We start from the raw sequence: 20,512 nt of genomic DNA, 5'->3' as shown, positions 1-20,512 counted from the left end.
CTTAGTGTCCAGTTTGTTCATGGCACGCAGGTATGCATTTTCTTTTACAACTGCTACCCCAATATACGTAGTAGATAAAGGATTCAACTGTACCTGATATGACACTAAACCAAATCAATGATCCACACTTTAGTCCTGAGAAACATTGACTACTGCACCATGCTTATTAGTCTCCATCATTACTGCTTCTCTTCCCAGAAAATCCACAGCTCAACCTTTTTCTCTCGGAAAAACTTGCTGCTCCCTTCACTCACACAAACAATTCTGTGCCACACTAACAGGCCTTACAAATTCTTAAAAATCCCACTAGACCTGCAGGGCACGTTCCTTAGTTTACATACTCGACCTAAGAGAAATGCACTTGCCACAAGGTGACTGGGAACAAAATATTTACCAGTGCCCTTTTGTAAAATGGTGCATGTTGCCATAATAAGCACACTTCATATTTGCTGTAATACTGTCGAGCATGCACAGTGAAATCTGTATTTGCCATTTACTGAAAACAAAGTGTATTTGCAGTAAGTGAAAAATACGTTTCTAACATCCCCATACTCGCCAGCAAGGTCGAGTATCATGCAAATGGTACTTGCCATTGATAAAAACTACTCACCAATGCTAGTGGGCTAGTAGATTTTGTGAGCCAAGTTAAACCCAATTGGCCAACTCCAGGTCATAGCCTTTTCTTTCCTAGACCCTTTCCACTTCTCTGTCCTCCGTTTACCTGAAGACCAACATTCCAGAATATCTTCAAACTGCTCCAAAATGTCAAAGTTTATGAATATGTCTTTCAAAACGTAGAGAGGGGAGCTTAGAAGTCACCGGGGCCCTTTTTGGTGGACCAGGTGGACAGAGTCACTTGAAATTCCTCTGGTTCTTGGTCGTTGGGACTCAACAGTGTCAAGCCAGGCTTTTCAACATCAAACCGAGAGTCTGCTGCTTTCAGCGCCAAGCCACGGTTGAGTCATGAAGGGGCAGGATGTAGAGATGATGAAGCCTCAGCGTCTGTATCGAAGGTCGAGCATTGAGGACGAAGACGACTCCCGCGGCTCCCTTGGGGCAGCCTAAATGGCTTTGAAGGTACACAAACTAATGCTGAGGCATTTTGGAAATGTACAGAGAGTCAGGCCTTGCTTCATTGGTTCTGTGTTTGCTGGGAGACCTAGTCCTGGTCTCAGGTGCAAAGTGAGTCCTTTTTTCAGTCTCTCTCAGCCAGGAAGTATTTGGAGAGCGCTTGCAGGGTTCTATATCCTCCAGTGAGCATGGTAGTGTCTCATTTGCAGTAGTCCTTGTCCATCCAGCTGGTATTTCCAAATTGGCCCATCCTTGGAGTCCCTGTCTTCACCTTTCTGGCAGAGGATTTACAGTAGTCTGTACTTCTAATTAGGTCCCTCTGAAGCTTCCTTCAAATGTGTTTAAAAAATGAATTAACTAAGGGGATGGTTCCCCCCATTTTAGGGAAAATGCTACAGTGGCTTGGCCCAGAGAAAGCTTTTCGTTAATGATCCACTCCTGGCTGCTGTAACAAGTGTCTTTTGCCAGTAGATTTCATACCCAGAGTACCTTGGCTGCAGGAGATGGGGAGTGGCAGGAAGCTTGGGAGCCCTAACCAAATCTAAGATGGTGAGAACCCTCTGTGATCTTGACCTCTCATCTGGGCTTCTCTAAGCCCTCTCCCTGCGTCCGTTTGCCTACATCAAAAGGTATGTTTCAGGTGGCATTGTAATGACAGGCCTGTCTTTGAAGCACTGGTTTCTAGGGGACCTCTCAGTTCCATGTTCCCTGGAAGTAGGTCATAACCATTGCCAGGGGGGTCAAAGAGAGGGCTTCCTGTGATGGACCCAACATGGTTGATGTGGCTACACCTAACCCTGATAGCATAATACACACGAGGACCTGTTATAACTGCTCACCAAGCTGACAATAACGTACTTTAAATGCCTGTGGCTGTATAACTGTATAGTCTTGTCAGTCACCAATTCAAAACCAGACACACTCTTCATCGATAGGCAAGATTTACTGCTACATTTACAATGCCACTATCTAATTGGAACCAAATCCTCATATTCCAAAAAAGTATTGGGCCAGGATGTGCAAAAACGGTAATAAACTTGAATTCATACAAAACACATCATAGCTAATTATTAATACAAAAAATAGCAAACTACATAAAATCTGAAACATCATGTAAACATAGAAACATAATAAACATCTGAAAGTGCCAGTGCTATACATTAAAAACCTAAGATGTGTATAACCATAGTGCTGTAGGTGCAATAACCAGATGGCGCACTTCCACCCCCATGGATACAAAGGCCTGGATACTCCCACCCCATAGATACACATCTTAGGTCTAATTTGTTTCCCATTAGATAGCGACATTGTAAATGTGGCAGCAATTATTGCCGATCAATGAAGAGTCTGTGTTGTTTATAGTACATTTTCCTGATCTTCATAGTAATTCCAGGAACCCTGTTGCAGTATAGTACCAAGTCAAAACCAGGTATGCCATATACTTAGAGATGTATTACTGGCATCACGTGGCTGGGGTATTCAATTATGATATTGGAACCAAAGGTGCAGATGGTTAAAACGCAACCTCCGCCTGTTGGAACTTTGTGTTCCAGCAACTATCCTCAGGAATGCATGTGTGACATTTGAACATTCCCTGCTGCCAAAGCAGGATTGATGCTTGGGATGTCCGGAGATGGTTACAGCAAAGTACATGTGTGCATTATGCTTTTTGATATGTAGCATTATGAAGGGTGGATTCGATTAGCAGATCTCACGTTTAGAATTACCTCCATTGTTTATTAGTTCAAATCTAAAAAGCTCAGGCTATGCCACCCTCACCAGATGGCATTCTGATACAGCATGCAAGCCAAATGTGATGCTCATGGGGGATATTTTAAATATCCAGTAGCATAGGAGGAAGTTGATGGTTTATGTGACAAGTTGTTTAATTATTATTTATGCATGACTCATATGAAAATATGACATGGCCCATGGTGGTTAATCTCATGACATGCACAATTTAATTGATCAACTAGTAGCAGCTTTGTGGCAGATGCAGGGTCAAAATGATTGCTCTTGAAAGGACTCTATTGCACATTTGTGACTGATGGGATTAGCTTTTATCTTATTTGAGACAGGTTGAGACACGCAAATTATCATGAACTCTAGCAACATGTCTCACAGCGGTAATGTCATTTCTCAATGATCTACAATTATAAAGCTCATATGTGGGGAAAGTGCATGGCTAAAAGGGGCCATTTCGTTGTTCACAAAAGTAATTACATCATCCATATGAGAAAATTGTATTGCACATCCTGATGTCATTGTTCACATGGGCATCATTGATAAAATTAAATTATTTTCATGGATCATTCTATGATATCTATATATTTACATTGGAAACTTATATGTATTGTTGTTGTAAACTGATGTGTTCATTTAGAAGAACAGGCAGGGACCATAAAGTGGAATGTTTTGTCTATTGTCTATTGGTCGCAATGCCAAGCTTCATCCTGAAACTTCTATTGGCCCATAAGGATATTAATGAACATCTTCATGAATTGACACGGGTTTCAGTAACTATGTAGCCATTGGGAGAATATTTCAAGTATCACATGGGAGAACATGCTGACTGATCTGCGGACAACATGGCTTTTTTTACCTCAAATTCTATACTTTATTTAGACCAATTTAATCGTTTTTGCCAGGGAAATTCTATGAGTTTTATTGAGAAATGTAATAGTACAGTCGACTAATTTCATTGTTTATGGGAGAAGTATAGATTTAATAGGAGCAATTTCCTGTCACATATGGAATTGTATCACAGTAACCAATTCACTGATCGGAAGGACAACTGCATGGGTCATATGAGGCAGTTTTCTCAGTCTGGATAGAGTTACCTGTGAAATTACCCTGATTTATGTAGGAATATGTTATTGTATATAATGGCAGCAGGTCAAATGGATCTCCTCGACCAGCACAAATGTGTCTCATACTGATATAATACTACAACACACTCTCTGGACAGAGAGTGTTGAATATGTCCCTCAAAGACTACCAGGTGTTAGCCCCCAACCCAAATGTCCCTAAGAGATCAGTGTGCCTAACTAGCAAACTGACAAAGAACGTATTCACTAAAGTGATATTCATATTAACAGACTAACTACAGAGGAAAATGAACAAACAATTGACTACAAATGGACAAAGCAAGATCCATTGGATGATTTTTTCAGGTGGTGACAGAGCACCCACCATGTTTAAAACAAAGGTAAAATTCCTTCCGTCTAGATGGCTCTGCAACCCTGTTTTATATGCCATTGCTAAAGCTAAACGGAATTTCCAACCATCAGAAATACCCATTGTTTCAGGAATCAGCTCTGTTCCTGACTGTGGAGTTCTTTTCAGGGAAACGTGAGGTGCAAACTGACTCATATACAAACGATAGGGGTCACCTCCTTTGAATCCTGAATACTATCGAATTAGATTTCTCCAGGAATTGTTGGTTACACTGGACGTCTAAGCTCTGTATAGAAGGCGACTGCACTGGTGATCGAAGGGGTACTGCTAAATGGCAGAAGCCTTGGAGAGATACCAACTATCTTTTTAATGGAATTGGTGGAAATAGCACTAACCAGAATCTTTCTTCACATATAACAGTCAATTTTATAATCAGAACAAATAACGGTTTGCATTCAAATGGAGAAAGAATCTGAAGGATAGACTGCTAGATAAAATACACTATTATTGATCAATGTAACTATATCTCACTCTCGGATCCGGAACAGCAAACTATTGACAGTACCCAGTCCATGTGAGAGAGGTACATTATGCCCATTGACCACATGCTGAAAGAATATCGAACTTGGACTAAAAAACCCCCTGGTGTGTCAAGAGAAATCCACAAATTGTACAGTATATCGGCAAATGTAGTCTATTGGATGATTTGACACTAAGGATTGAGAAATGTGGGCATCACAATTCAACACAACCAGGCAAAGCTCTGATTAATGAACATTGTTGCTTTAGCCAAACAAAGAAACTAAATGTACCCGTTAGACCTACATTACACCCAAAAATGAAATAAACTTGAAGATATGCACTGGTCAATATTAGAACAGGTGCAATGATCATTAAGAGTTGGCAACACAAAAGCCTTACTTCAAAAGAAAGCACAACGATTGGTGTTTTGGTGTGGCACATCCCTCAATGGGCTGAATGGGGGCACAGAATGCCATGGCCTAGCAGTCTTGAATTAATTGATTGTAGAGTGATAATGCATAAGTCATGAGGGTTGTATTTCTTGTCCGCCAGAATACTACATAAGCCAGCACCATTCCCCAAGTTGAAATTGTACAGGAAGAGCAGCTGGTTTCATGTGTATCCCCTTTCTATATTCTGTAGAGTAGTTGCTAGATATCACTCTCCTATCATGGGTTGACAGGGTTGATGACATCTTAATATAAGATTAAGGTTAACCAAATGTTAGAGTCCCTGTGCAACAAGCAAGAGAGTAGATATCACACCAGTAAATATTATACCCCAATATCTTAGAGAGATGCAGCGTGAGACTGCCAACTCTGAGGTAGGAGGTTAGACTGGCGATAGCACATCTCATGAAAAATGTGCAGATCCAAACCAAGTGCAAGTATGAATTGTCAAGGGTTTTGACCCATGTTGAATCCTTAGACTGGGTAGATGTGGGGATGAGCTGTCGCCGCCCACATTCACGCCAGAATCCAGGAGAACTGCACAGTTGGCACAAGACCACTCTAAAGATACAACCTTCTTGTGGGGGGGTTCCACATCACCACTCTACTGTAAGGATGCCATCAAAACAATGTTAAGCAAGGGTCCTATACTATCAAGCAAAAGACCACTCTATTGAATTGCAGTAATTCAAGACAGATCCCATAAAAATGGATGCAATACCGGTACTCACCACTATCAGAAAGCCGGCGTTTTAAAACCACCAGACTTTTGTGTAAAACTGAACACTGAACAGAGGAACCCGAACCAGGCCAAGGAAAGACTTGCTAAGAGGTGGACACAATGTAAAACTATATTCTGAAATGACTTGAAGGAAGTAATTATTTAATGTATATGTAAAAATTGTAAGTTTTGATTTAAACTGGGAACTAAAGTGACATTTAGCTGAATTCTGCCTGACAACAACCCCCGACAGGAGTTGAAACTTGATCAAACTGCATTCCCAGGCCTGGCTGCTTCCTGCTTCCCCACCAAAAGGAGATGACACCTCTCTGATTAGATTAGGGGAGGGGCACCTGCAGGAGGTTGAACAAAGCCTTGTCCTGGACTCAGGCAAATGTTATATTGGGGGGGGGGCATAAAGTAGCTTCCTCTTGGGAGAAACTGGGAGGGGCAGTGCCTCTGCTAGCAGCTGAGCTTGGGGGAAGTGAATAAACCAGTTATTCCACCCTGTGATGTGGGAAGCCACACCCCTTTTTGACCAGGGCATAATTTTAAAAAGATGGATAATTTATAGTACGGACCTGTCAAAATTATATAAATAATATCATTATTCTTGTGATTTTTCTGTGCACATTTTAAGAGGTGTTAGGACCCTGTGGGATGTTCCTGGGGATATTCGCGGAAAAAAGGTTCTTACTCCAAATGCCTGCATGTTAAAAATCTGACACTTCATCAATTAATGTCCATACTCCTTGCGCACATGTGTGTAATTTTTGGTAAATGTCCGATATTGGTAAACCAGTCAAAAAGCGCAAAATGTTGTCATTTTTTAATGCAAGCCCCCAGGAAGATCAGAGGGGAACAAGCATGGACCATAAGGAATATATAATGTGTACATGTAATTTCAACAAATTGTGTATCTGGGAAATATGTATTTGAATCAAATATAGATTTGTGGGCAAATTGACCAGGGGAGGATCCTCTGACCCATAAACAGACCTCATCATGATGACAATCCATTTCCTTCCCCCAATCATGGGAGAGGGGAGAATTGGGCCAATGACAAGTAGAGAGGGGCAGGCTCAGTTATGCCACGCACACACCCTCTTCCAAAACACATAAAAAGAGACGGCTGGGACAGGTAGAGACATTCATTTTCCATTTCTGCGGAGCATTTTGACGGCCGACATCCCATCCAGACAGAGACCAGAGCCAGGGTCCCATAGACTACAGAACTTTGAACCAAGAAGGCCCACTGCAAGCAAAAGTATTCTCAGCAGGCCTTCAGAATCCAGCAAACCTAACCAAACTATTCAACAGCCGGACAAGCTGTTTGAATTCTTTGCCAAGAACTTTTGCCGGAACCGCAGACCAGACCCAGACCGCTGTGAGCAGAACCAGAGATCCGGATCGTTGTGAGCAGAACCGGTGCCTGATTGACCCGCCGAGCAGAGAGAACCACCGCTGGACGTGCTGACCAGATCCGTGACGAGGCACATTAATTTCAAATTTAGGAGTGAGTATCCGCCAGAACTGTGCAGAACCCAATCTCTTAGTTAAAATAATCTAATCCAAACTATTTTAACCTAATTAGAACAGCCTCCTAGAAATCATGTCATCTGTCATTTCTAAAGCTGCGAGCTGTCATCTGTCATTCTAAAGCTGCGAGCTGTCATCTGTCATTCTAAAGCTGCAAACTGTCACCTGTCATTTTGAGTTTTACTTTAAATCCGAAAATCTACCTTTATTAAATCGTCCGTATCTCTTGAACCGTTTGGGCTAGGAACGAAATTTACTGCGATTTGGCCCGATTTCGTCATCTGTAAAAAGATAGCCGCTTTTGCCTGAACTGCTAAAATTCGTTTGCAACCTAATAACAATCCCTGAACCATTGTTAGGGCTGACCTGAACTGATTTAAAGTGTCTACCACTCACCCTGAACCTCCAATAGGGAATTAAAAGCAATTTTAGCATTTTTCACTTCCTTGCCACCACATTACAAAGCACTCTTGCCCGTGTTTTAAAAAGCATACCTGTTGTCTAAGCTTGCTGGGGGGGGGGGGGGAACTGAAGTCTGTATTGTATTTGCATTCCTGAAGACTATGTGTGTTACTTCCATCTCCTTGCATTGCATATATAGCGGGGGGGGGGGTGAATTGCCACCAGGGTAAAAGTGAACATATTATCTCTTGTGAAACCAGATCAGTTTATTTTCTGTACTGCATTTATTCCACCTTGCATTTCCTTGAAACCATAAAGCATTCCAGCTACCTCATCCTCTATACTACTTCTAAGTAACCAAATCGGTTTACCAGTAGAACATTATCCATTGTTGATCACTGTCATATTTTAAGTGTGATATCCAATATTAATTTATTATAAAAGTGTGATAGATATATATTGTTATATTTCTCAAATAAACCTTTTAAATTTTGCAAAACAGACCTACTTCTTGGCTCAGTGGGGTCAGGGGGATTCTAAGAGAGGGGTGTTATATAAGGGTTGTCATCCAGAGTACATGAACTGGACCTAAAAATATATCAATAAGGGTTTCCCTCAGCATCCCAGACTAGGCATTGACTTAGCTGTAGTGTTGAAGTGAAGCCGCTTAACAGAATCAAAGCTATAACATGACACCCATGTATGCCCAAGCAGGTCAATGTCCCTAATTGTTCTAGTGGTGGAGTCAGACATTCTTCATTACTGTATTGCAGTCTGCTGATGCTCTTTAAGAAACCCAATTCAACTAATAGTGTTAGATGTAAAGGTTTTCGCCATTTGCATACTGATCGCCACTTACTTTAGATATCTTGTTCTAACGCTAGTACAACAAGGCTCTCCACTAAAATATGACTCGGATGGCTTACGTATATCCAAGCATATTTTAGAACGATTGACACGGGGAGGTATTGGAAGACAAGTAAATGTTTTGATATTATATGGTACCCGTTTCACCCTACTTGCTTTTCATAATTAACAGAGGTATTTGTAAAAAAAAGTATGCCATTTTTATACAGACTACCACTCGCCTTGGAAGGTTCATTAAGCTCCATTTGAACAAGGAATCTGGGGTTCCAGCATTGTCTTATGTTCCTCAAATATGATGTAACATTCTTACGCTAGCAACACGCATACACATGCACCAACAAATATATGTACGTATTGATGCTGTATTTGGTATCAGTCACGGCATGCACAGTATGTGTGTTGTATGCAGATGAATATGAAATGGAAGGTACGTATGCTGCGCTCTTGAGGCAAGCGTCAATCCCCTCAAATGTGGCCCCGCGTATTTGGATATATTTACCATCACACATATTTGACTAGAGAGATCGCCGCTTCTCGCTCTTTTTGCTGTCACCAGTGAATAACGTCATCCAGGGGACACAACTCTTTGTGTAGTTTTAATACATGTTGTATTCATGTTGTGTCCATGGTTGTCATTCTATTTTTAATATGACTCTAGTGATAGGGTGTGGGGAGCATGGTTTTACGCTCGGTTCTGTTCTGTATGAGTTTACACCAGCAATGAAATGTTATGCGTGAGAGGTACAGCTCAAGGTGCTAATTTCATAATACATTTGGAGAAATACATGTCTCACAACTAATTTATAAGGGAAAAGCGGGATGCCTCTTTGCCCTTTGAGGGGGTTATCATGGCTTATATAGGATTTTCTTTATGTCTCACATTGGCACAGGTTGATAGCTCAAGTGACATCCAAATTAATAAATAATATGGGGTAATAAGACAGTATGTAGCAGACTATTCTTGGCTTGTAAGAGGGCTATGCTATGTCGCTTGTGGGAGAATGTGAATAGTTTTTGATTGGGAAAGGTAGTCGAGAATGCAGGGAGCAACGCCTGCTTTATGTCAGGCCACATAAATATAATGCTTATTTTTTTGCTGACTGGAAGGACACAGTATGGCGGCTGTGAGAGCAATAGGGCCTAAACACAGAAACATTATGAATGTCTGATAGTTTGTATTAATACATGAACTGTCTTGGACCCTGTTTTTTGTAAAGCACAGTAAGTGACGTTTTCATTAAAAGCAACTCCAGAGTTTGCAAACATGGCCATTGACCTGGAACAGTTATCCACTTGCATGGGCACCTCTCTACCACGCTTGTTTTTGCCACAATATAATTACTATTAAAAATGGAGTTGTCACATGGGCAGAGTGGACACGTATGTAGAGAGAACTTATTGTAGTGCTGTGGCCAAAAGAGTTAGATCCGAACTATTGGGTCCTGTTGAGAACCAATGTTTTGTTTATCAGCTCTTCACAAAGGAATGCTTTAGATTCTAAAGAAGCAGGATCAGGGTATTAACTCGCAGGCCCATTCTCATGTGAGACTGCACTCAGTTCTCCCCCGTTAGGATGCCTGCTGGACATAGGTATTCTGGGAAATACAGTGGTTGGCGGGGAAAGGGGAATAAGTATGGCTTGCTTTCCTCCTCCTCCTGACTATCACAGCAGCTTTCCACCTCTACCTGCACAGCCAGGGCACATGCACAGACACTACAAAGTAGATTGCGCTGTCATGAAGGACTTTGGATACTCGTGCCATTAATGTGTGTTCCCATTCAATGTTGTTAAATCTCACGCTGCTAGAGGCAATCAAGCACATGGAGGCACGCACTTGCTGTGTTTGTACCTTTCATGAGCTAGCACCAGCACAAGTTACTAGAACTGTACAATCAGAAAATGAATACTCATGTGCCGGAAGGTTAATAATGAAATCAACCAGGTTGTAAGGTTCAGCATAATTGCCTACATTTTAGAACTCCTTTGGTGTGATCTGTCTAAGCTAGGTGTTACAAGCCAAACGTGTCACACAAAAACAGCAGCGAGATTACTATACAAAGACACACTCACAAATACACTTCCTTTAAAGCCATATCTCTTAGTCGCTCCCCTCCACCATCATTGCCACCTTCCACAGTCATCCACCTCATTTACTCAATTACTGCTGCTGCCAATATATATATGTATATATATATAAAATCAACAATATAATCCCATTTTCCACATACAATGGTCTGACTTCACCATTGCTCCCCCATGCACCAACATCAACCTTGGAGACTGCAATCCACATAGTTCCCATCAAGACAGCAATGCCACCCTGAACAGTATCCTCACTCGACTCACCCCCTATGACTTCACCCAGTACATCACCTAGCCCGCACAAACAGCTGGCAACACCATTGACATTCGGATTTTAAGCAAATATCACATCTCTGCGCAAAATCGAATCTGAGTATTATGGTCTGACCATTGTGTGATCCAATTCACACTCACTCTGCCACACAACATCACCCTCCTACCACACACCTCCTTGGCCCACTGCCAAATAAATTGAATGAATTGCAGACACAATCCTAGCACCACTCATCTATCCCCTCCTCCCCCACATGCCTCTCCATACTCCTCAATAATTACAACACTGCCATAACCTAGGTTCTTGACAAAAAAGCCATCCTCAAAACACAAAAACCTCCCAACCACCACCACAAATCATGCTTCAAGAATTCCGTCCTCTCCTTCAAACAGGAAAGCAGATACACCTTGAAAGAGCCTGGCAAAGAAGCAATGCCCCTCCATCAGGACACTGCTCAAACGCTGCTGCAAAAAATACAAGATGACCATACACAAAGTTAAAACCACCCACTAAGTCCAACAACTGCAATTCATCACCAATGGCACACAAAAACATTTCAGCATCTTTCCTGTCCCCATACACCTCAGTATGCAACTCACTCATGGACTACTTCAACGCTAAAAGACACATCAGACACAGCCTCCCCTCTGCTGTCCCTATTCCAAACTCCTTCCAAAGGTTTCAACAGATGGGACATATTCAACCCCACCTACTGAGACATCCAGAACCAAAACACAACCAGCAAACTTCCTGAATGCTCCATGCCCATTTCAAGCTGCATCAAACTGCAGCACCACCACCATGGCTCAACATCATCAACTCCTGCCTCTCATACAATCCCCTCCACACTGAAACAACACACATCTCCCCCCTACTCAAGAAACCATCCCTTGGCCCCATAATCCCTGGAAACTGCTATCCTGCCATACCTCGCCAGGATCATGGAACCTTTGCAACAACACATCATCCAAATATCCCCCTTAACTGCTTTAGCCAGCCACAGCGCTGAGACTGACTTCCACAACATCACCTGCAAAGGCCACACAGCCCTCCTTGTACTCCTGGGCCTCCCTCTGCAGCCTTTGGGCCCATTGATAATGCCGTTCTCATAACAACCTATCCCACTGGAGGAAACTCTCAAGCACAGCTCTTGACTGGTTCCCCTCCTTCCTCACTGACAGGGTGCACTTTACCTCTATGCCCCCCATCTATCTGACCCTGCCCCAGTGAAGAGCAGGGTTCAACCAGGATCCTCCCTATCTCGTCTCCTCTTCAACCTATTGTCTGACAGATCCTTAGCAAACACAGCAACCTTTTTTTATACCAATGCTTAGACAACACAAATATACTTCCAAATCTCATCCCCCTCACAACTGCACACTCTCAAAAGCAGTCTCTCTGCATCACCATCTGGATGGCCACCCACTTCCTCAAACTCACCCCTTCCAAAATGGAATCCCTTCTCATCTGCCTCTCGGCACAAACTCAACCTCACCCTCTACATCAATGAACTTGCCACAGACAATGCACACATATCCCTCTCTACACCTGGCAAATCCCTAAGCTTTCCATCAACCCCCACCTATCCTCCACCACATATCTGCCGTCACCAAAACATGTAACCACCACAAAAGCACAACCTCCCTTCACAACAAACTGAGACCCATCACCCACATAAATACCAGACAAGCCAACTAAATTCGCCCAGGCATTCCACTCTTCACTAACTTGCACACAAAAGCAAGCATTCATCCAGTAGGCATCCAGAAACTGGAACACCATTCAACTCCCAATCTGCATCGCAACCTCCATCATCACTTTCTGAAACAGCCTCATAAACATACTTCGTTCTCCACACCTAACCTAGCCAATCCATCTCCCCTGCCATCCTGTCTATCCTGATCTTCCTACCCTGTTCTGAAAATGTTTTAACTTTTTTTTCACCTCTTCCCTTTTAAAATGTGTAAAGTGTGGTGAGACCCTATGGGACTGCATTTCAAATGAATTAAAATGAACAATGACATGCCTACAGGATGCCAAGCTAACGAAGTCAACACTGCTTAGTCACCTGTTATTGTTCTCCCTTCTACCATGACACTAGCTATACCGGTTACAACTGGCAACTGCAACTTCACACAGAGGAGACTTACTGTTATTTACAAGTGCTCGGATGGGTGTTTTTATCATCACATTAATTTCTCCTTCAACATCACGTTTCCTATTTCTGCATACAATGGTATGAGCCATAACTTCAAGCTTTGAACAATACAATTGCTTGTCAACCGTAAAGCACCATACATTACACAAAGGTAGAATGCCATGCGCGTTAAAAGGAAGGGATGAACTTACTAGGACAAGCGATCCGAGGAAGCGTCCAGGGGCGCGCCGACTGCTCCACTCTGCAAAAGGCCAAACAGAGAAGTCATTGATACGCGCTTCCATAAAGCAAGAGGCGAAATCACAACAAAAAGCGCCTTCTAGACGCCCAGAAATTCCTTCCTGGGGACAAACAAAATCAAGCCACTCGGGATGAATAAGTACTGGCTGTGCAGCTTTTTTAAAAAAAATGTGCCCCTTCCCGTGGCTGGCCTAGAAGCCAGTGCGGTGGTCGTTCCCAGCGCGGATCCTTTTGTCTGCAAAATGAGTCACTGAGGAGAGAGCCAACAGCAAGAGCAGATAACCAGCTGGGCCCACAGACACACGCTCATTATTACTTGCCCAGTTAAAGGCGTATCGTGTGTCTACTTCATGGCGGTGTATGTTCCCCAGTGATATTATTCATAGGCCCTCGCAGCCTAACAGAGATTCCTGCCACGTCGGAAGCCCCGCTCCTCTTTGATATGTATATGGCTGTGGGAGCTGATTAATTAATCATGAGTCGCTGAGACGAAATACTACAGTTAGGATTCTGCAGCTCTCACGAAGTAAAGGTTAATACAAATAAAAATAAAAAAGCGTTCACAATTTTGAATGAGTGCAGCAAATAGATTTGTATTTGGAAGGGTAAGGTGTGGCATATTGCGCTCAGCCCATTGTTTTACATCTTCACTTTCCATCAAGATGTGCCAGAATGCTGAGGTATGGCTGTGCGGTTGAAACCTTCCCAGAGCGGCACGCCCCCCTCCCCTTCCACCTCCATGGCACTCACTCATGTAGTTGTTGTCGGTCCAGCGAGTCCAGCAGCAAGGTGGCGTGAGTGGAATGCACCAGTGAAATGCACATTGCAAAAGCTTGCAAAGTGAGAGCGAAAGCAAACACAAAACAGCAGCATGTCAAGATGGTGCATGATGGCACAATGGCAGCCAAGAAGGCTAAGCGTATTCGCAAGGCTAGGCAGAGCAAGGGTACAGCAGAGTGTGCCTTACACCCCCCACCCCCTACCCATACTGCCACAAAACTATAGCCGGCGTGACTAGAGGAAAATCACTGTTTCGGGAATGATTTCAAAGCAAACACTGTGCGTATTGATCTGTCATCTGTGACGGCAAGCCATGCAGCCAGGGTGGCCAGGCGCGCATTCCGCAGCCATGGCTATCGCGCATCCCGTCCAGCATCCACTAGATGAGAGCATGTTTCTGGCAGCACGAGCACATACCCTTTTATCTGGTGATTTATAGAGTGTCTCCATTTTTTCTAAGTCTGCCTCTAACTCATTCTGGTACTGGCAGAGGTCTTTTTCTAGGTCAGTCTGGTTGGAGAAGGAGAAGAAGGGAAAACAACAAGGGTCTGGATTAGAAGAAGGAAGGCTGAGAGCGCTTCTTCCCAGAGAGAGAGGATGGACATGGCCCAGCAAGTTCACCCCATCCAAAGCAAGCACACACCGCACCCATGACTCCACTACTCCGCCCTTCTTCTCAATGTCACAAACCCTGCGTGCACACAGATACAACAAATGAATGGTGTTACTGTTAGAGGCTAGTATGAGTACAGAAAACAGGAACCTCAAAAGCACAAACGCAAGAGGCAACAGCCACTCAACTGCAGTGCTTGCCGAGTTATGCTTCTAGAAATTCAATAAATGGCAGATATCAAGTACATGATGGTAGAAAAAGAAGGCAGTTATTGATATAAAGACAAACAGCATTACCTTTCTATCCTCTACAGTGAGGATAGAGCAATCTCCAGGAGTATAATCCCATATCTTTTTTGGAGGCTGATGAAAAGCAGAGGAGCAAATGAGGAAGTGAGTGTAAAGAAGAAAGACATCACACGGTATTTGGAGGCAGTTCAGAACTCAGAAGCACACACAGGGTTTTCTGTACTACCAAGAGGGGGGCCTTGCAGTGGGTGACACCAGGAAAGAAATTAAAGTGGCCAAACCTGCAGGTGCAGATGCAAGGATTGAGGCTGCCTGTGCAGACATGCAAAGGTTGGCAGGGTCTGTTATTATAAAGCGTCTAGTGAGTAAAGCGCACTTCCCCGCCAATCACTTTAGGGGATGCCCCTTGTGAAGCATTACCAATATAACAAGAAAGATGCAATCCTTGAAGCTCGGTCTGCAATGCTTTAATTTATAATAGCAAACTGTGCTAAGGGCTGTTTTGCATTTTGGAATAAATATACATACCGCATTAATAAAAGGCTGAGTGTCCGTGTTTGCAATGCGGAGCAACGAGAACATACTGTTATTGCTTGCTTACAGTTACTGACATCGCTCAGATCGTTATCATTGTTTTGGGAAATGTGAAAGTGTACACCCCCCATCTCCAGTGTAGCTCTGCATGAACTGGCTGCTGCCTATGATCAATTGGCTGAACTAAACATCTCGATAGGGCATACAAGTGCAACATCACATCTATCTTCGCAGTCCTCTGCACGTGCCGAAAGCAAACAGGATTTGAAGAGCACATGGCAGAGACAAAGCAGATGCTCCCGGTAATAAGTGAATTATCTCCAGTGCATGATTACAGTGAGATGCTTAATGCTAAATTGAGATAATGTGCATGGCCGGGTATTATAGAATTATTGCTGGAAATATATGCACTAAAACATTAGAAATGATTACACAGAAAAACAAAACATCTCAAGTTGGAATTAAACTCGGTAATGACAAAGCTGGGGCATGCAAAACGAATTTGAACCCATGATAATTTCTTGGCACTTAAGAGTGGTCCTAAACAAAAGCAACTTAGTATTATTGATGGGTGAGGCAGCATCAGAACATAGGCCCTGATTACAGAAGTGGGTAGTAGTGGACTACTTGGAAGCAGCCCCACTTCCAGCGGGCTGTTCACTATCCCCCACTACAGGAGCTCGGCGACACAGTAAATATTCATGATGGAGGTAAGAATGCTGCCAGTGAGAACCATGTACATAGGCGCATTATAAATACCCAATAATTAAATTAAAAAACATCGCCCAATAGTGCTGGTGTGTGTGGAGGCAGCGCAGCTGCATTAGCATGGGGGCATTCTGCATGCTACTTTACCCCTTCACCCCAGTACCGCCAGCTTCAGATGCCAGTTGAGTATTATGGAGCCAGAGGTGGCCTGAGCAAGTCCCTTCCCTAGGTGGCAGGCTCTGCATGCCCCCTGCCTCTCCTAGCAGAGGAATTTACGCCTGTTAACAGCATGGATAGGCATGACGGAAATGGTTGGGGGCTATAAAACTGGGGCTGGGCACTTTTTTCACCCACTCTCTCAGTCTGGGCTTACTTTTTGTAACATCACCCTTTCTGCGTTTTACCTCCTGTCTGGAATAAATCACCAGTCGCATGGGTGGACGGTAATTATTCAGAATGTGGCCCATGGTGTTTGTGGGCATGCAGTGGCCAAAGGCCCAGCAGAGACCCAGTTTAGGCATAGGCATGGAACCTCAGGTCTACTCGTTCCTCTTCACCCTCAAAGCTTTGGGGTGGTCACAGTGGTGTAAAGCATAACACAAGCCATGCTAAAAACACAAACAGAACTTTACCAGTATTAACTATGCACATAGATCTGAATTTATTGGAAATGTATGGTCAGTATTTTTAACCATGCATGTTTACAAAAGTCGATAAGAATGTAAAACATGGCAATCAAAGTATGAGTGGCTTTCTTGCTATAGCTCAACTGAAACCTTTGAAATGTACCCTGTTAACATGCTGACGGCTGACCCACTAATCCTCGTTCTGTGATAGCTGCAACAAGACTACAACTCCCATCGGTTTGTGCAGTGCCTGCGGGGCCAATCATTGCCCTTTGAGCTGCACATGAAGTCATCTGGGACGCTGAAGCGCTGCATTTGAAATTTACCCGGTTGCCGTGCTGACGCCTAATCCTCGTTCTGTGACTGCTTCTACAGGACTACAACTCCCATCGGTTTGTGCAGGCCCTTCGGGGCCAATCATTGCTCTTTGAGCTGCACATAAAGTCATCTGGGATGTTGAAGTGCAGCGCCAGTGGCGCGAGAGTGACACGTGCAAAGCACGTTGTCATCACGCCGTCATCCGGTGGACCGGCTGGCAGGATGGCTGAGCCAACTGGCTGCAGATTAGAAGCATCGTTCAACATCTCCACAGTGCTTGACCCTTAGGCTGGCTTGGAACCCGAGGAAATGGCAAACGTAGTCTAGAAATCAATCTGTGAGCTCACTATCCCCTTACGCACTGTGCCAGTGAAAGGGTTGCTTGCCTAAAATTATTAAAGCTCCAGTCGATAAATTGCCAGAGGGACCCAAGATCACACATTTCTTTCCCCTGTATTCATAATGAGTGAGTCTGAACTACAGAACTTGCAAGATACTTCCCTGAGGCGCTTGTTTGTGCCTTCAGTAAACTGCTCGGAAGTAAACTTATTGACACTATTATTGTTGCTTTTGAAGTCAATCCTGCTGTTGACAACGGTTTTACTGATGCAACTATGATGGCTGTTTCTCAAGTCAGCCAGTGTAAAGCTGCTTCCCCTCCACATATTAGTGATGGATGTAATTTAAGTTACGATCAAAATTATGATTCTTGCATTTTCATACATGTGAGGAACTGGAAAAATGGATACAGTGTTAGACGGTGAAATTAATGTTGGAAGTATGTAGTGTCAGAGTTGTAACTGTTACGGCGCACCTACAAAGCGTGAATAACAACAGCTCTGACCAGGAAGGGCGTGATGAAATAAAATTAATATTGTCTGACTTGCCATAACATGTAGAATCCAAAAATATATAGATTCATGTAGTTATCTAAAAAATGTGTATGGCTGCCATGTTGTTAGATTGTCAGAACCCAAAAAGGTAAAACCAACCTGTCATTTTGAAATTATGTATTTGTACTCCTCCCTCAGCCTACATCATACACAACCCCCAACTCCTGGTCCTATCAGCAGCCAGTGGGCGTCTTGGTGGGAGGGGAAGGGAGAGTGCTAGATAATCCTTACTGTAGGAAATATGATAATAATGGCGTGTCACCAGCCCTATAAGGGCTCAGTTTTCGATCTGAGAGGGGCTGACTTGCTGATCTTTCTTTGCCTTTTTGACTCTTGGGACCTTTGTTTGGACTTTAGATTTTTCCCTTGACTTTCCCAATCTATTGCTGGCGATAGACTGCTTCTGGACTTTTGCAAAGACATAGCAGAGGGACAGGAAGAGCTACCAAGGCCTCAATCCTTGCATTGGAGACAGTGCCAGGGACATCTAGAAGCTAGCTGGGACCCCCATTAGAGAGAGGAGCCAGAGGAAGTCTGGGTGCAGGAGAAAATCCTTGACTGAAGCCCTTGACCAAATCTGTGCTGTCCTCAGAGGAGCCTTGCTGTTTCCTTGGATGCCCCATAACTAAGGCCTCCCATGTAAGTAAAGATATCCCAAAGCTATCAAAAGTGTGTGGGGAGCCTGCCAGCCTTAATCCCAATCTGCATAGAGGGTAGGGGGGTGGTACTGGGAAGACCTTTGGCATATTTTATTAAATTCAACTCAAATTGATTCCACTATGGAAAATCATCCTATGCATTTAAATGTAATTGCCTTAATCCTTTCCATTAAATTGTGGCGGAGGGGGTGAACGCGTGTATATCTTTAGCACCTTTAATTGAAATAAATCAATTAATTCCCATATTAAAAAAATCACTGGATGAGTGTTGTTAGAGTTCAAAACTAACAAAGTTCGTGCCTAGTGTGTTAGAGCCAGTATAAACAATAAAGTATGTGGGTAACTCTACCTTTCTGAAACCCCTGTCTTCTTTCCAGAAGCAGGGGTCCTGAATCCCAAAATAAGTAATCCTAAAATGGTACCTTTCAAGTGAATGGGGAGGGGATAAAACACAATTTCCCATTCATTCCCTTGCATCCTAAACCAGAACCATGTCCTTTGAATGTGTGTTGAAAAACGATTTTCCCATTGAGTTCCTCTTCCCAACCTTGCCTTTAAATAAAATCCTAAAAAAAAATCCCCATTTGAGTTCCTTTTCCAAACCTTGCATGGTGGAGTGCCACAGCATTGGTGGTTTAAGTTTTGGTTGCTATTACATTTTGTCAAACCGTACAAAAATATATATTCTTACTATACACCGGCCTGGTTCCTAGCCCATTGGCACCAAGGGTCTCTGTTGGTGTGGTCCGAGACGGGTTGGAAGCCTCACTAAAGTTGAATCTATATATGCGCTTCGGGAGCTCGCCACCTTTCTTGGGGTGGAAAAGAACTCCACGAGTTGAGAGTAACTGCCTGATAAATCACAACATAACAGCGATACTAAGTAAATGTGAACAAATATCAAGCATGGAAAACACCTTGAGAGACATTTGTGGTGAGCGCGAGACCTTAAGTAAGGTGGTTAAGGGGCATGCTACAATTCCTATGAGCTTGTTAGATGTGGTTAAACCTGGACGTTTATTTTCTAATGTCGCCTGCTGACAGGACATCAGAATTGAGGTCATATCACCAAGAGCGGCCACCACGGGCGTTATTAAATGTACTGGTGCTCGGGCTCAAATAATGGACATCCCTGCCCGAACAATCAGCTGCACCTTAGCGGTGCAAGATGTTTGTAAACAACAAAGAAAGGAAATTTGGAGGCTCGGATTGAATTAGCATCCCTTAGTGGGCCAGAACAGGCACAGACTGATGAACATGCTGGATGGGGAAAATTCTCTAACAACAAGAAAGCAACCAAAGCAACAAAATAAATGGAAAAAAGGGGAACAAACTAAGAATAAAATACAGAAGGGGCACCTTATTAATTGCAAAACAAACTGGCATCATGTTTCAGCCCCTTAAAAGCACTAAAAAACAATTGAAATGGAGTCTGATAGCCTGATAATTTTGGAAGACATACAAAGTTTATTTGAATCTGAACCCTCTGCCTCCTTTATAGCTAAAAGGATCAAATCGCACAATTTGAACCCCCATATATGCAACTGTAGGAGGGCGCCCAATATTACACAGAAGGCTAAAGACATTGCTGTAAATGCAAGGGACACTGTTGTGAATTTGGTGGCCTCTC

At 43.3% G+C, this 20,512-nt stretch overlaps 1 protein-coding gene across 15 annotated transcripts in view; it reads right to left on the bottom strand.

Moving 5' to 3' along the window:
* The window catches only part of SORBS1 (sorbin and SH3 domain containing 1), an 862,221-nt gene that overhangs the window by 237,174 nt on the left and 604,535 nt on the right, over positions 1 to 20,512 (bottom strand). For 14 of the 15 annotated variants that reach the window (XM_069610575.1, XM_069610579.1, XM_069610580.1 and 11 more), the window contains 3 exons: positions 15,193 to 15,258; positions 14,701 to 14,793; positions 13,455 to 13,504 (listed from right to left, as the gene is read on the bottom strand). In XM_069610575.1, coding sequence (XP_069466676.1) covers positions 13,455 to 13,504; positions 14,701 to 14,793; positions 15,193 to 15,258 — 209 coding nt within the window. The remainder of the gene's footprint in view (positions 1 to 13,454; positions 13,505 to 14,700; positions 14,794 to 15,192; positions 15,259 to 20,512) is intronic. The other variant, XM_069610587.1, reaches the window with a different exon arrangement.

The sequence above is a fragment of the Ambystoma mexicanum genome, chromosome 8 (genome assembly GCF_040938575.1).
Source record: "Ambystoma mexicanum isolate Mex_15411 chromosome 8, UKY_AmexF1_1, whole genome shotgun sequence".
Classification (NCBI taxonomy): domain Eukaryota; kingdom Metazoa; phylum Chordata; class Amphibia; order Caudata; family Ambystomatidae; genus Ambystoma; species Ambystoma mexicanum.
Note: the sequence above shows the minus strand (reverse complement) of the source record. Positions and strands in the feature narration are given on the sequence as shown.